Here is a 15,105-nt window from a genome sequence, read left to right as displayed (position 1 = left end):
TTTAGGAAGCAGCCTTGCCCTCACCCAGCTCCCTAATGCGACCTATGAGAATGGAGATTTGGAGGCTGGCGGCTATAGAGGTGTAGTCTACTTGAACCAAAAAATAAAAGGAAAATAGTGCACAGTGTTACCCATCCTCTTCCGTTTGATCTGCTCACATTTCCTAAGCACCTGTTAGGTACTCCATTCTGCCGTACGGATGAAGAATATAAAGAACTTAAAAAAAAAAAGAATATAAAGAACTTTATTCGTGGTCTGAAGGGGGAGAGGTTTTGAATGTCTTGCCCGCTTGGAGCGGAAATAGTACTCGCTGCGAGGCAGAGATTTTTCCATGCTTACTCTCCACTAAAAATAGATGTTTATTTTTTTTACAGGTTTCCTCCGTTTTTTGATGACAACCCATTTGGCATTTACCAAAAAATTCTTGCAGGCAAAATAGATTTCCCCAGACATTTGGATTTCAGTGTGAAGTAAGTAAACCATTTCCCTCCTCACCCGGGACGGAGCGGGGGGGGGGGGTGTTTATTTTTAAAATCACAGACCAGACATCACAGGGCAGGCGTCTGCCGAGCGGGACGGTATATCACCTTCTGACCGCGCTGTGCCTCTCGTCTTTTGGGCCATCACCTTTCCACAGAAAGGGAAGAAGGTTGTTATTCTACAGTAATGAGACTTAACGTTTTTGTGACTCTTGGCCAGATTTTATGCCTTTTGAGAGAAATGACATTTACAATTAGCCAATCAAGGCATCTGTTAATCATATTTAGTAAGAGAGCCGTTTGGCTATTTGATGAAAAGGGTCCGTCCCCCCCCACATCCCCTCCTCCCCGCCCCCTCTTGCTAGTTTTGCATTTGGTAGGAAGGTTGATGGCTTTAGCAGGTCTGTCTTTTTCCTCCGTCTTAAATTATTTTCATTCTTAAATTTCTTTTTCATGCTGACATGGGGACTGATGAACACCTGCTATGAGAACTTCTCGATGGTTTCAATGTTAGTAGCATAGGGGATGCAGTTCATTACATTCGTGGTGACAGTCGGGAGAAAACCTAAAGTTTTCAAAATCTAAGAATGCGTTTGGCGGTCTAGTTATCTTCGTCCATCTGGTCACCTGGTAGACATTTTTTTTTTTTTTTTTTTGCTCCTTGGTTTCTCGTTCTTTCATTGCATTTCCCAGGTGACGTGCTGGGTGTACCAAGCCCTGCTGATCCCAAGTGGTGGGGTCATTTTGTTCACTCAACAACGAAACTTTTCTCTCTTTTTGCTATTTTTTATTTTTATTTACTTATTTTTTTTAAAAAAAATAGTTTATTCAAGAGAGACACAGAGAGAGAGGCAGAGACATAGGCAGAGAGAGAAGCAGGATCCCTGTGGGGAGCCTGATGCGGGACTCGATCCCAAGACCTCAGGATCACGATCTGAGCCAAACGCAGATGCTCAACCACTGAGCCACCCAGGTGCCCCCTTTGCTATGTTTTAAAGCCACCTGTAGGAGGCGAGTCCAGAGAAAACTTATTTCACGACACTGCATCAGCTGCTGGGACCGCTATCTGCATCTGGTTGCTTTTCCTTGTGGTAGAGGCCGTTTTGCTCCACCCAGAGGCTCACTGTCCAAGGAGAAGGCAGTGTCTCTTGGGGTTGCTTGGGCCAAAATTGTGTTGTTTGACACACCAGGCAAGTTTTAGAAGACAAGCAAGGGAAGGAGATTCCATTTAAAAAGAAGCATCCGAAAAAAAAAAAAAGAAGCATCCGGAAGGGAGGGCCCTTGTCCGGTGAATGGCAAGATGGCGAGGTGCAAAGGGAGATGAAGCAGTCCAAAGCTTATTTTCTCTAGAAAGAAATGAAAAATATTATAGAGCATTTCTCCCCTTGGGGTCCAAATCCAATTAGAGTTGAGTGACATGATGTCATGTGGACTTTTTAAACATTTACTCGTGTATATGCCAACAATTTCCCAGTGGTTTGCTTGGATTAAAATCTACCTATTTCCATTGGTGGATCTGCCAGCTGACGGTTACCATTGAGCCCTGAAATTCTGGATTAATCTTGGGGCATGTAGGGGGGCATAGACCTCTGCTCCCTTGGTATAGACGCACCCTGGTGGGATCCAGGCCACAGTACACACGTGTGGCTTAGATGTTGCTATTGCTGCGCTTGCTCCGGGTAACGTGAGCTGGGATCCTTGGGTGCATTGCTGACTACAGATGGCGGTTGAGAAAACTTGACTGCTTCACGCAATCGGGTAGGTCTCCATGAGTTGGCTGAGAAGCAGGACCCTGATGAGTCTCGCATATCCAGACCATTGCCGTTGGGCGCCATGACGGTAGAATTGTGACTCCGTTTCTCACGGGCCCCTGTTGTTGGCTCACACGAGCTTGGTGTCTGACTGTGTCACCTTCGTGCCCAGGCACATGTCTCTTCCCATTGACTCTGAGATTCTTTACAGGCACTAAACCGTTGAAAGGACAGAAAAGCTTTAGGACTTGTTGCCATAGCAGTAGAACAAATACCTAACCAGTGTTTCTCCGTGTCTCGGAGCGGACGGAGACAAGCCAGGCGGGGGGGTGAACACGATGTAGAATTTCAGGCTCCGTGAACCGGGGGATCACCAGCGGACACGGAGCCCATCCAAGATTCCAGGCACATCCAGAGTTCACACACTTCCAGAGTTCCTACGTGGCTTTGCCATATGGGACGACCCCTGTACTCCCATAACCTTTGTTTTCAGGACCATAAAGTCTTGTAAGACTGTGATTTTATATTTTAAGTAAAACTTCATTTATTTACAGCCCCAGTATGGACAGCTTTAAGTATATGCCCTGACATGGCCAGCAGGACTGCAAATAGTAGGGAAAGAGAAGGAGAAAAAAAAATGCATTTATTTGGGATTGTTTGAGGAGAGTGGTTCTTGGTGATTCACAGTCTAGACATGAGGCACCCAAGGGTCTTGGAACCCTGGACCTTTGCATCTATCGCCATGGGCCTTGGGATCTCAGCCTTCCCCGCCGGTCACGGAGCCCGTGCCTGTGCCGTGGGGTGAGTCTGGGCGTGTGCACCTGACCCCGGGGCACATGGTATATCTGAATTATGAGAAGTCGTGTCATGGGTCTTTTTGAGGCTGGGCCATGGGTCTTTCAGTTGGTCTGAGGGATTTCAGTTTCTATTTGACGTGTCTAGATATTATGAGACATAACATATCCAAGAGATTATGTGCAAATGCACAAACACACACACACACTCTTTTTATTTCCTTACCTTTTATTCTTAGAAGTAGCCTGTCTTCTGAAAGTCTTGACGCTCATCTTAAACGTCAAATCCTAATAGGCCTGGCCTGATCCTAATTGGCCTGTATTCCGACACGGCCTGCTATTTAGGAGGAAGAATTGAGTGGAACCGCAGAGTTCAGGGGACTCACAGAAGTTTATATGCTGTGGGAGAGCAAGCAGCGTACAGCCAGGATCCCATAAATAAGTAGACCCTTAGGGCAGAGCGTGGCCATTTACTTTGTTAAAAGCAGATGTCTTCCCTTTGGGGACAGCCTCATAGGTATATCTTAAGTGAAATGTCGCCATGCTCAGGGCGGGCACATAATTTTCCCGCGTGTTCTATTGAAAGGCTCATTTTCTGCCCAAAGATTTAACGCACCTTTCCCCCTCCGCTCTGTCCCTCTGTGTAGCCAACCCAGCTTTGTGTAAATTATTTAGAAACCAGTATTGGTGAAGAAACAATTGCTGGAAAATGCTGAGGCAAAGTGAAAAATCGATCCTCTCTCCAAATGCATAACGTGCTGGGCGGATTTTATTGCTGTTGACATGCTGTGTTTGCTTGGGTCCGTATCAAGACGCGTCTTCTTCTTGTCTCCTTCCTCCAAACAGAGACCTCATTAGGAAATTGCTTGTTGTTGACAGAACCAGGCGCCTCGGAAACATGAAGGTCAGTGTTTGTTTCCATGTGTATCCCCCGCTAGGCACACTCATTACCTGGCACCATACATTCCTATTTATAGAAACAAAGTCACGGTGATCGTGTTTAATTATGGGCCAAATTTCCAATCTGGGGGTCTGGGTAGGCGAAATCCAACTGGGTCTATCCAACTGGTCATCCCCTCTTCTCTCCGAACGATCAAACAACTCACCAATGATCTGAAAGACGTCAGTATTTTGCTTATTTATTTCGATTTTTCAAATCACGTTATTGACCTACAAATAAATCACATACCATACAACCCTCCCCATTGAAAGGGTGCAGTCCAACGGCTTTAATACGTTTGCAGAGTTGTGCAAGCATCCCCACAGTCGATGTTAAGCAACATTTCCTTCATGTCAAAAAGAAATCCCATAGCCTTAGGTATCGTTACCCGATCCTTCCGTCCCTCCTGCCCTGAGCAGCCGCTAATCTACTTTTCTGTCTCTGTGGAATTCCTCTTCTGGGCTTTCACGTAAATGAATCACACCATAAGGAAACTTTTTTTTTTTTTTAAAGGAAACGTTTTATGTGTGGCTCCTCATACTGAGCATCAGATTTTCAGGGTCCATCCACGTGGTAGCAGGTGTCAGAGCTTCGTTCCTTTTAATGGCAGTGTCCTACTCCATGGGTGGAGCCCGTCGTGCTTACTCATCCATCTGTTGACGGACACTTGGGTTGTTGTGAATAGTGCCATGAACATGGGTGTGCACGTTTGTGTGTGAATGAATCATTTGAGAATGTGTATGTCATGAATGATTTTCACAGACTTCTCATGTGGACGGGAATATATTTAAGGATGGTTGCATAAACGGTATGATAGCTCATATGTGTGTTTTGTAGCTGCTATAACAAAGGACCAGAGTCTGAGATCCAAGTTGGGCAGGACCCCTGAGGTCCAGGGCAGGGGCTCCAGGGCGGGTCCTGCCTGCCCTTTCCAGCGTCTGGGGCCCCAGGCTTCCCTGGGCTGGTGGCCACATCCTTCCCATCTCTGCCTCCATCCTCATGTGACTCCGCCGTGTCTGCGGCTCCTCTTCTGTGTCTTACAAGGACCCCTGTCGTTGGATGTAGGGCCACCCTCGTCCAGGACAAGCTCATCTCAGACCCTTCGCTTACATTTGCAAACACCCTATTTCCAAATAAGTTCTTCACAGGTTCCAGGAGATATTTCACAAACTTAATGTTACATTCAGATCCATTGGCTTCTTCCTGTGTCACAGAATTCATGTGTTTCTATCTTAAAAACTCCCAACATTTAATCGATTAAAAAAGTCACTCCAAGGGCCATAAAAACGGGGAAGAAGGGTAGAGTCGGAGGCTGAACACTTGGGAAGGATTTTCAGAGACCATGATGCCACCGCCCCCTGCAAGTTGGCGGTTGGCGTCACACTTGAGAATGAAGCAGACAGACCCCAACACATCATCACTGTGACGCGAATACACTGATAATGTAACTGGGAGGTACTGCTGGGTAGCTGTTACGATCTCTAAGGTTGCACATCGTGGATTTGAGTCCTACTCATGTGACTGACTAGCTTCACAGCCCTGAGCCAATTATATCATTTAGTGAACCTCGGTTTCCATGTCTATATGATGAGGACTCTAAATATCAAAGGAAACGGTCCACATGAAAATAGGTGGCAGATGCAGAAATGACCATGTGTCTGTCTCATTTTATCTCAGGAGCCTGAACCGTAGTCTTACCTTTATATGCAGTTCACGGTAGTAATGACCGGATTTGTTTCTACTATGAATGAAAGCAAACTGAACACAAACAGCTTCATTTCCTTCACTTATACATCTCCCCCTAGCTCACGGCCTAGGGATAATTAATTAATCAGAACATAGCCCTTTTTTCTTTTTTCTTTTTCTTTTCTTCTTCTTCTTTTTTTTTTCTTTTTTTTGTGCTATACTAAGTAAGGTAGAGATTACCTGGAATATTTTCTTTGCTGTCCCGTGAAAATTCTGTCTCCTGATGATGCCTGTTTCTTTTGAAGAATGGAGCAGATGACGTGAAGCGACACCGGTGGTTCCGAACTGTGGACTGGGAGGCGGTCCCACAAAGGAAACTGAAGGTACAACATACGTTCGCGGGTGACGGGTGACTCAGCATCCTTTACCTGTCTTCAGCGAGGGGCAGAGCCTGACTCTGTGACTCATTTATTTATGGCTGGTGCATAATTAATTTGGGGAATACTGATCATTTCAAATTGTCAATAAGCCAAGATCCCTTTTTAGAGGAAATCGTCGTGCTACAAAAACATCTAGAGGTAACCAGTTAAGATTTTTCCATCAGATTTTTTTTTAGACTTGGCTCTGTCCCTCACTGGAACTATGACCGGGAAAAGTCCCATCCCACCAACTTCTAATGGGGAATGATAGATGGCATAACACAGATTAGGTGTTCACCCAGCAGTTATGGATATCGTGCAGTGTTGGTGGTGGATTAGATGGAGAATGCTTTCTAGATCACCGTTCTTTGAATGGACTATGTAAAAATAAATAGATTTTAAAAGATGTATCTATTTATTTATTTTAGAGGAAGATTGTGTGCGCATGAGTGGGGCGAGAGGCAGAGAGAGGGAGAATCTCGAGCCGGCTCCCCAGTGAATGTGGAGCCAATCAAGGGACGTGCTTTGAACCTCGAACTCATGACCCTGAGATAGTGACCTGAGCCCAAATCAAGAGTCGGCCGCTTGACCGACTAAGTCACCCAGGCGACCCGGAACTGAAATTTATTTTTGACAGGAGTCGTCAATAGTGACATTCTCAACCTTGTACTTTTTAGAGTCAGTGGGAAGACTTGAGAAATGCTAATGCCTTTCTGGGCCCCTAGCCCAGAATCTTGGGTTTAGCCTGGACCACTAATGTCTCAATAAGCTGCTTTTCACTTTTAAATATTTTTTTTGTATTAAATGATTTATTTTTTTAATTGAATAAATAATACATTTTCATTGTTTAAAAACCAAATCTATATTAGGAGGTCTGCATTACCAAGAATTACTCCCTTGTTCTATTTCCTCCCAAAGCCCCTTGCTAATTTTTATAAATAAAGTTTTATTAGCATGTGGCCACCTCCATTCATTTACGTGTCGTCTGAGGCTGCTTCCCCCCACTACCCCCCACCGAGGCAGAGCTGAGTAGTCCCCACAGAAATTCGACAGCCTGCAAAATCAAAAATATTTCCTGACTGGCCCTCTATGGGAAACTTTGGCCAACCTCTTTGTCAATGCCAGTGACTCGTATTACTGATGCAGGATTGAGGCTCGGTGTCAGTGATACTAAAACTGGCACCCGTTGTTCCTGACATGTTTCTGGGATTTTCCAAACCCTGGCCGCTGGACTAGCTACATCAGAATCACTCAGACCTAGGAAGGCCTGGGAATCTACGTTCACAGGTCATCTGGGTGGGTCTCAAGTCTAAAAAAAAAGCAAGTGTTGGCTATCATCCTTCGTTCCTTCATTCCTGATCCTGCACCGTTGATGGATGCTTTATTTGCAGTGTCTGTGATTCAAAGCTTTCCACGTTTGTAAACCAAGGGAATTCAGCTTTGGCTTTTTGTGCCCCCCTCCCAACCATTTCCACTTTCATGTAAAGGCATAGATATGAAGGGATGCACGTCCCATCCTGACTGCAACGTTGGAAGCAATGTTGCTTCCTAACTGTGCCTTTGTGTCTTGCCCTGGTCCTGCAGCCCCCCATCGTGCCCAAGCTGTGCGGCGAGGGTGATACCTCCAACTTTGAAGCATACCCCGAGAATGACTGGAACACGGCCCCTCCAGTGTCTCCAAAAGACTTGGAAGTCTTCAAGAATTTCTGAGGGCAGGACCCACATCTGGAAGGTATATCTTTTGTTTCAATAATTATGCATCAGGGAGGTTGAGTGTCCCCATGTCAAGGGGATGTTGCGTTGGCCGAGTGGTGCATTCCTCATCTACTGGGACAGGAGCAGTGGGGCAGAGCAAGATGGAGGCCTTCTTGGCGGCAGCCTCATCAGCGCTCCAGAGTGTGTTACTCACGGTGGGCAGTGCGGCCAAGACAGCATTGCCTCCGGCCTCATGCTGCCCAGGAACACCTTGTATGGAATTTTCTAAGCTCGAGTTGACATTGAAAACTATGGATTTTTGAGTCTCTCATTTCTTTGAACCTTTGAAAGTCTATGACTCTATGTGTCTGGCATCTACGTATGGCTTTGAAGGATTTTTCAATGTGGGTAGTAAAGATCTTTCAGTTACTCCCATTCCATGAGGAGCTTGGTTATATATACCACCTAAATCAGGTTTTCCTTCTCGTGAGCATATTGCCGATGATATGTCTACCCGTGACTTTTCTTGTGTTTTTCCTGTGTTTATCTCCCCAACAGCACTTATGAGGAGTGGGAGGAATAATTGGTCAATACCGTGTGCAGACGATAGCACTATAGAACCCTGGCGAGGAGGGAGGCATGGTGCCACCAGAACCCTGCTCTGGGCTGGTATGGCCACGCCAATACTGAGAGGAAACCTGCCTAAAAGTTAAAACGTAGTAGAAAAAAAGTTAATAAGAGAAAGAGATGGCTGTGTGGATGACAAAGGAACACATCTGCTCGATGGGTTATAGTCTTTTCAACACATAATCATCGTTCTCCTGAGGTTCTCTTAAAATGAAGACTCTTTAGCTTTTCCAATTTCTGCAAAGCTAGTGAAGTCCAGTTCATGAGTTTTAAAGATAAAAGATGTTTCTAAGTTTGGTTTTGTTTTTTGTGTGTGTTCTGTTCGCTTGCTTCAATTTTGAGTGATTTGCCCATAATATTTTATGAATTACTTTTATTCAGGCATCTTCCAATGATTGGAAGACGTGGATTGCTTTCTAGTGGAAAACTCATCATTGATAGTCAGAGGTTGGGGCCTTTTTGCACACAGCACACTGTTAAATTGACTTAGGGAAACACAGATCTGCTGTCCGATGGGTTTTGTCGTGTATTCAGTGGATAGTTTTCTTTTTTTTTTTTTTTTTTTTAGTGGATAGTTTTCTATTCGCGGTTGAGAATCATACCCCAGGCTGGTCCAGTTACCTTTCTTAAAGCTCATTTCTGCACATAGGAATAACTTCCTCCAGGTGGGGCATGTCCTTGGGAACGGATGCACAAACGGCATTTTTTTGCACCTGGAATCATTGTGGACGTACTTGGGCCAGTGGTGGGGACACTGCGATGACCTCCTTGGCAAACCTTGGGAAATCAAGAAGTCATTTCCCTGATCTGTTTATTCCACAACATTGGACCCCAGTCTCATCCTCGAGCAGCTGGACATGTTAACATTTTCATGTGTTCTCAGCGTTTTGTACACGGTGGTGGGGTCGAGGGACGACACACAGAGCCCTGAGTTTTCAGCACCAAGGGCCCAGGCGCAACCGCCCATGCCCGAAGGTATTCCTTCATGAAGCAAAAATGTCTCCCAGTGATGAGACACAAGTGCAGCTTCATCACTGCCCTCCAGAGCCGAGGAGGGAAAGACACTTGTCTTTGGAAAGTGAATTCTCACATCTTTTCAGCCCTTGGAGCACGCTGTTAGCACACCTGGCATGGAAAGACCTCACACTTTGGCTTTTATTTGGCTTCATAATGGAATGTTTTCTGTCGAGCTGGAAGGGTCTGCAGCGAAGCACATCGAGCAGAACCTGGTTTTGCTTGTGCAATCCATCTAATGTCTTCTTTTAGCATAGATGAGCATGGGATAGTCGTATGCATGATGCCATCATATCACATTTGAGACCCACCGTTAAAATACTGCTTAATTTTTTATTAGAGATTTATTTACTTATTTAGAGAGAGAAGGGCAGAGGGAGAAGGAGAAAGACTCTCAAGGACACCCCTCACTGACCGTGGAGCCCGATGTAGGGTTCAATCTAACGATCCCGACATCTGAAATCAAGAGTCGGATGCTAAACCTGGTGCACCACCCAGGCGCCCCACAGCTTAATTATTTTATTAAGCATCTCCCATCCCTTGGAATTCCTGCTTGTGGGTCTTTGCAAGAATTTCAATGGAAAGTTTCTTCTTGTGTGTGTGTTTTATTGAGTCATTTTTGAGTTATGAGTATTATTATGACAAAAAGTACCCGGTCATTCTGAAAACTAACAAAATCCTTTCTCTTATTTCATGTGTCACACAGGATGGCTTGAAGCCTGCCGGGGACAAAGAGCTGCACACGAGTCCTGAAGCAGGGTCATGTCCGTGGGATAAAGACATTTCCGAATTCTGTACGTCAGGATGTATATAAAGAGACTGGAGATCCGTACAAAGTCATGGACCTGGCATTATTTAAGCAACTGGAAATTAAGCATCTTTAAGCAACTGGAAATCTACTGCACAGTAGGACATTTTGGAAAATTGTTTTGTTGTAGATTTTATCTTATCTCTTAGTGTGATGAACCTACTGTGATATCTTGGTTTTCCTCATAGACTTAACTTTATAAGTTTAAATGAAGCGCATTCAGTTATAACCACAGGTGGCGTGTGCGTGCGTGTGCGTGTGCATGTGTGTGTGTGTGTGTGTGTGTAAAAAGACCATATGACTGGTGCACTGGAATTGTGCCGTGATGAAAATCTTCATACTCAGCAGAGCCTATGATCATTTTCCAAATTGCCCTTTCCAGATCTGTGTTTCTTGGCGACAACAGCTGCAACAGATAGGACGTGTTGTATTTTTTATCATCTTATGTGCGTTTTGTAGTTTGTGGAGAAAACATCATGGGGTGGTCCACATCCCATGTCTTTAGTACTTCATGTCTAGTGACTTTAGGTCTTGAAGCCAAAAGGGGAAGAGGAGGACCTATCAATTGGAATCTGAGTCTGAGAATAGCCAATAGCCATTAACGTTCAATTCAAGGAATTGAACGCAGTTCAGAAATTTCCTGCATTATATCCAGAAATTTCATATTCCATTGTGAGGGTAGGGGACGGGTGGCTTCCTATTAAAATCCAGTTGAGTTCTAGCTTCAACAAAATGCAGAAGCTAACAAATGACTTTTCATGTTGCCTCAGTGGCATGGATGACCTTCATGCCAAGGTTTTCTTCTAACTTTCACTGTGGGGAAAAAAGACACGAATGAGCTATAGGATATAAGCTCTCCGCGTAATTAAAATTAACCTCTCTTGTTCCTGTCCCCATAAATGTTCAGTTTGAGAGCGTTTGACTAGTTTGCACACTCTGGTCTTATCATAGGTAGGGCGGCCCTGTAGAGACTTCTCAGGGCTGGGATTCTGTGTTTTCCTCTCTGGACCTGATCGTGAAGATACCACGAAGAACACCCTGCACTGTGTTTTCCCCTTGGGATTGACTTAATGGAAGGTAGTTGTGGACTGGGCTCCAGGGGCGTGTTGCTAGATGTGCGTCTTCCCAGAAAACGGTGCACGGACTAGAGGTCCGTGCTGTCCATGATCCATTGGCTTCTCTCTTGTGCTTCTCTTCCTCATTCTGAACTTTGCTGTGTGAATCTCAAGAGGTTACCCATTCTCTGCTCACCGTGACTCAGCTGGACAAACAGAGCTCACACCTGTGACGTGTCTGGTAGTAGGAGTCAACGATGACTTTCTAGTAGGCACCAGACCCTTCAACACCTGCAGAGGGACACCCACACAGACCTCCAAGACCCCTTGCATATCCTTTCTTCTCCCATGCTGGGTCCGGAAAAGTCAGCATGCGCATGCCCTGGGAGATATGTTGGTGCACTTGGATGCAGGAAGACGAAAGACTGGAGACCCTCTCAAGGTGTCTCTAGCTCCCATGTTCTTGAGTCACCTGATGGATTCTTCACCATCATACACGTTGTTTTCCAATGCTGGGCCTGGGAAGGCCTTTTCTTTCTGCAAGCACATCTATGGAAGCAGAGAGCCGCCGTGGGGGAGAGTCACACGTGGGTTTAAGCAGCAAAATGTCGATGGCCATCCAGTCGTTTAGCAGCTTTGAGCAGATACTGCTCTCAAGTTGGAAGGCCGAGGCTCTGTGTGCCGGGAGATGAGGTGATGAACATGTGCAGTCATCCAAGCTTTACAAGACCCTGAAATCGAAGCCACTCGATATCTCCTCCTTTCTCATGCATGAGCTGCTCTTCAAATCCAAATCCAATAAGATCAGAGTGACGACAAGATTTAGTAAAATAAACTCTTCATAATGTATAATTCAAAGAAGAATTATTTTCACAAGGCGTGCTGTCTGGATGTTCCAACAGAACAGTGTTTTTTAGCCTGTACTGAGCAATGCCCATGCTGTTTGCATTAAGTCGGGTGCCAGAACCGGCTATACGTTCACCATGAAGTTTCTTAACTGATCATTGGCTCTTTCAAGGCTAAGTCAGCAAAATGACCTATGCACTGAGATACAAACCCATGAGGGAAAGCAAAGATCTCGTGTCCTCTGACTTGTAAAAGTAAATTATTATTATCTTGGAGCCCCGCGCTTCAAAAAATTAAATGAAACACCTTTCTTGAACACGGTAAAACGTTGTACATAGATACACATTGACCCATACGCATATATTCAGGTTTAATTCTCACTGTCCCGGATTTAATATAGGATATGAAAATAGCCTCAAGGAAGCATGAAATACATTGCCTTAATTTTGGACAGATACGCACACACACAGACACACAAAACGCCAACATCGGAATGCACAGATCACACAGTTCTTTAAAAACATTGTCATCAGGCATCCGCCATGCAAAACAAATTAAAAATTAAAGGGGATTCCAAGAATACCAGATGGTGTTAAACTCAGTCTTTGCCATTTCAATATTCAAAGTGGCACATGCCGTGTGTTAACTGCCCGTGGCTGGACTGTTAAATTACACAGAGTGACGTAATGCAAAGACTGATTCAATCAAAATGAGTCCCAAACACATGGGACCCTCACCGTATATAATTGAGAAATACTGTATTCGGGTGGGGACACTTCGATTTTCAGGTATCTGGTCAAACATCCGTGCGCAGAAGTCACGAGAAGAAACGTCATGGAAATATTCGCAAAATTCGCATCGGGGGAAAAACTACAGACTCCTTTTGTTCTATGCAATTTTATGAGTTGGCAATATTTTTCTCAAATACACGTACCATTAAAAAGAAATTCCTCAGGAAACGCATGTTTTGCGAAGAAGTGTGTTGGGGCTGGTGTTGTTTTTCCAAGGGGATTGTCACTAACCCAGTTGGACACGCGGTCTGCAGAGCTAAGAAGGAGATTAAATCACCACCGGCCGTACAGCATATCCTCCATTTGCGCTGGGCGACTTCCAGCTCTTGCAGAACATACGTGACGGTCCTGCTGGGCATAAACGTATCTGCTGCGGCAATGCGCGCATCGCGATTTCTGCTGTTGACCTGTCGATGCGTCGCAAGAAAGCCCGGCAATGAGATCGATGGATGTGCCCGGCTCACATCCTCTTCCCACCACCCCCTCACCCATCTGTCCGTGAGCACCTGGTACAGTGTTCGGTTTCATTCTGTGCTCTACACTCAAGGACTCATTCCCTGGTCACCAACGACAGGATCGCTGGTACCGCTGGGCCGTCGCGTGAACGTGGGATGTGTGGGATGCGTCTGCCATTTCTGTGTATGACCTACGCTGCCTCTAGATCTTGGACCAATTTAACTGTGAAACTATGGCTCCATGCCATGAACTGAAGACCCCAGAGCCCCCACTCGCTAAGCACTGAGGGTTGCCCGCCCCGGGGAGTGCTTCAGTCTGCGTCCAATCCCACGACAACATCGACATTCTTGTTCTGCCATTTCTTGGTTACTGTAGTGCAGGAAAAATACTTGGTTGGATTTTTGTTGTTGTTGTTCCCCCAACCAATTGATTTGACATCCTCAAATGATGTACATTCTCAGAAGCCCCTGACGGCTCCCGCGGTGCAGATTTAGAATGTGATGATGCCTGAGTTCTTTTTCCCGGAGGTCCATCCACCGAGAGTATGGGTTTTATCGGCGTTGGGCAGGTCCTGGGTATCGTACCGCGTGTCCCCGTTTCTTAAGGAGATGAGAAGGCCTTGTCTTTGCTTCACCGTCAGTGGACGATGTCCACTTACCAAAACCGAGAAGACAAGCACATGAACGGTTGTGTCAATAATGTATTTGGGTAGTTTGATGTGTGTGTGCGCGTGTGCATGTGTGTCTTGGTTGGGGTGGAGTGCAGGAGGGGTGATATCACCAAGCGTCACGTTTCCCTGTCAAGTTGGCTTTGCAGACCCCATGGGCTTGCATCCAAGGGAAGGTCCTACACAGTCAAAGGCAAACGTGCTGTAATGGTTTCCTGTCAATTGTCATGTTGTAACGCATTCTGTGACGCTTTCGTTGGCTCTTCCCTGGTGGACACGACTGTTAACTTAAAGGAAAGGTCATTGCGCACGTGTGCGCTTGTGTGTATGTGTGTGTGTGTGTGTGTTAGCAGATGGGATTTCAAGCCTTCTGACACTCAGGGCGTCTCGTCCTCTGAGATGGTTTTTCAGCTCTGCAGAGCGGTCGTAGCTTCCTTCTTCCTTGCGCTGTGCTACGGGCAGCCTGGCCGGGTCACCCGTGCACGTGTCAGGGGCCCCCGGGTGGCCGTGGGATGCCGCAGATGCGAGATGGAGTGCCTTTGCAGGTGCGGTGCGCCCCGGCGAGCCAGCACTGGGAGCCCTGTGGGGTCATCCCAGCTTCTCATGTGGAAAAAAAAAAAAAAAAAAGTCTTGCTAATTCTTTCAATTCTTGCACAATGAAAATCACTGTGATTTGTATATATATATACCCTAGGAAAATTTTACTGCTGCCTAATTTATGTAATAATACTATTCATTCCAGGTTTGTTTAATAAAAACTTTGTATCTTTTAAGACGCTTGATTCTGGTCTGCTTCTTTGGTTACAGGGCAAGCTTTTCTGGGTTCATCTAGTTCAAGAGTCAGCAGTGTCTCTTTTTAAACTTAATTTCTAGTTTTCTATTGGTATAATTGACATGATATATTAGTTTTGGACGTACAATAATGATTGGATATCTCTGTACATTGCAAAACGATCACCACCATAAACGTAGTCAGAATCTATCACCACAAAGAGTCGTAAACATTTTTTTTCTTCTGATGAGAATTTTTTTTTTTTTTTAGGATGTTTTTTATTTATTCATGAGAGACATAAGCAG

General features: G+C 45.3%; 1 protein-coding gene across 1 annotated transcript in view; it reads left to right on the top strand.

Annotated features, from left to right (window-relative positions):
• Nucleotides 1-14,801, top strand: part of PRKX (protein kinase cAMP-dependent X-linked catalytic subunit) — a 73,583-nt gene extending 58,782 nt beyond the window's left edge. Inside the window, exons 5-9 of the mRNA XM_055337648.1 lie at nucleotides 375-470; nucleotides 3,871-3,928; nucleotides 5,956-6,033; nucleotides 7,654-7,801; nucleotides 10,112-14,801. Coding sequence (XP_055193623.1) covers nucleotides 375-470; nucleotides 3,871-3,928; nucleotides 5,956-6,033; nucleotides 7,654-7,779 — 358 coding nt within the window. The 3' untranslated portion in view covers nucleotides 7,780-7,801; nucleotides 10,112-14,801. The remainder of the gene's footprint in view (nucleotides 1-374; nucleotides 471-3,870; nucleotides 3,929-5,955; nucleotides 6,034-7,653; nucleotides 7,802-10,111) is intronic.
• Nucleotides 14,802-15,105: the final 304 nt, after the last annotated feature.

The sequence above is a fragment of the Nyctereutes procyonoides genome, unplaced genomic scaffold (genome assembly GCF_905146905.1).
Source record: "Nyctereutes procyonoides isolate TBG_1078 unplaced genomic scaffold, NYPRO_anot_genome, whole genome shotgun sequence".
Classification (NCBI taxonomy): Eukaryota; Metazoa; Chordata; class Mammalia; order Carnivora; family Canidae; genus Nyctereutes; species Nyctereutes procyonoides.
The sequence above is the reverse complement of the archived record's forward strand: the minus strand, read 5'-3'. Positions and strand labels throughout refer to the sequence as shown.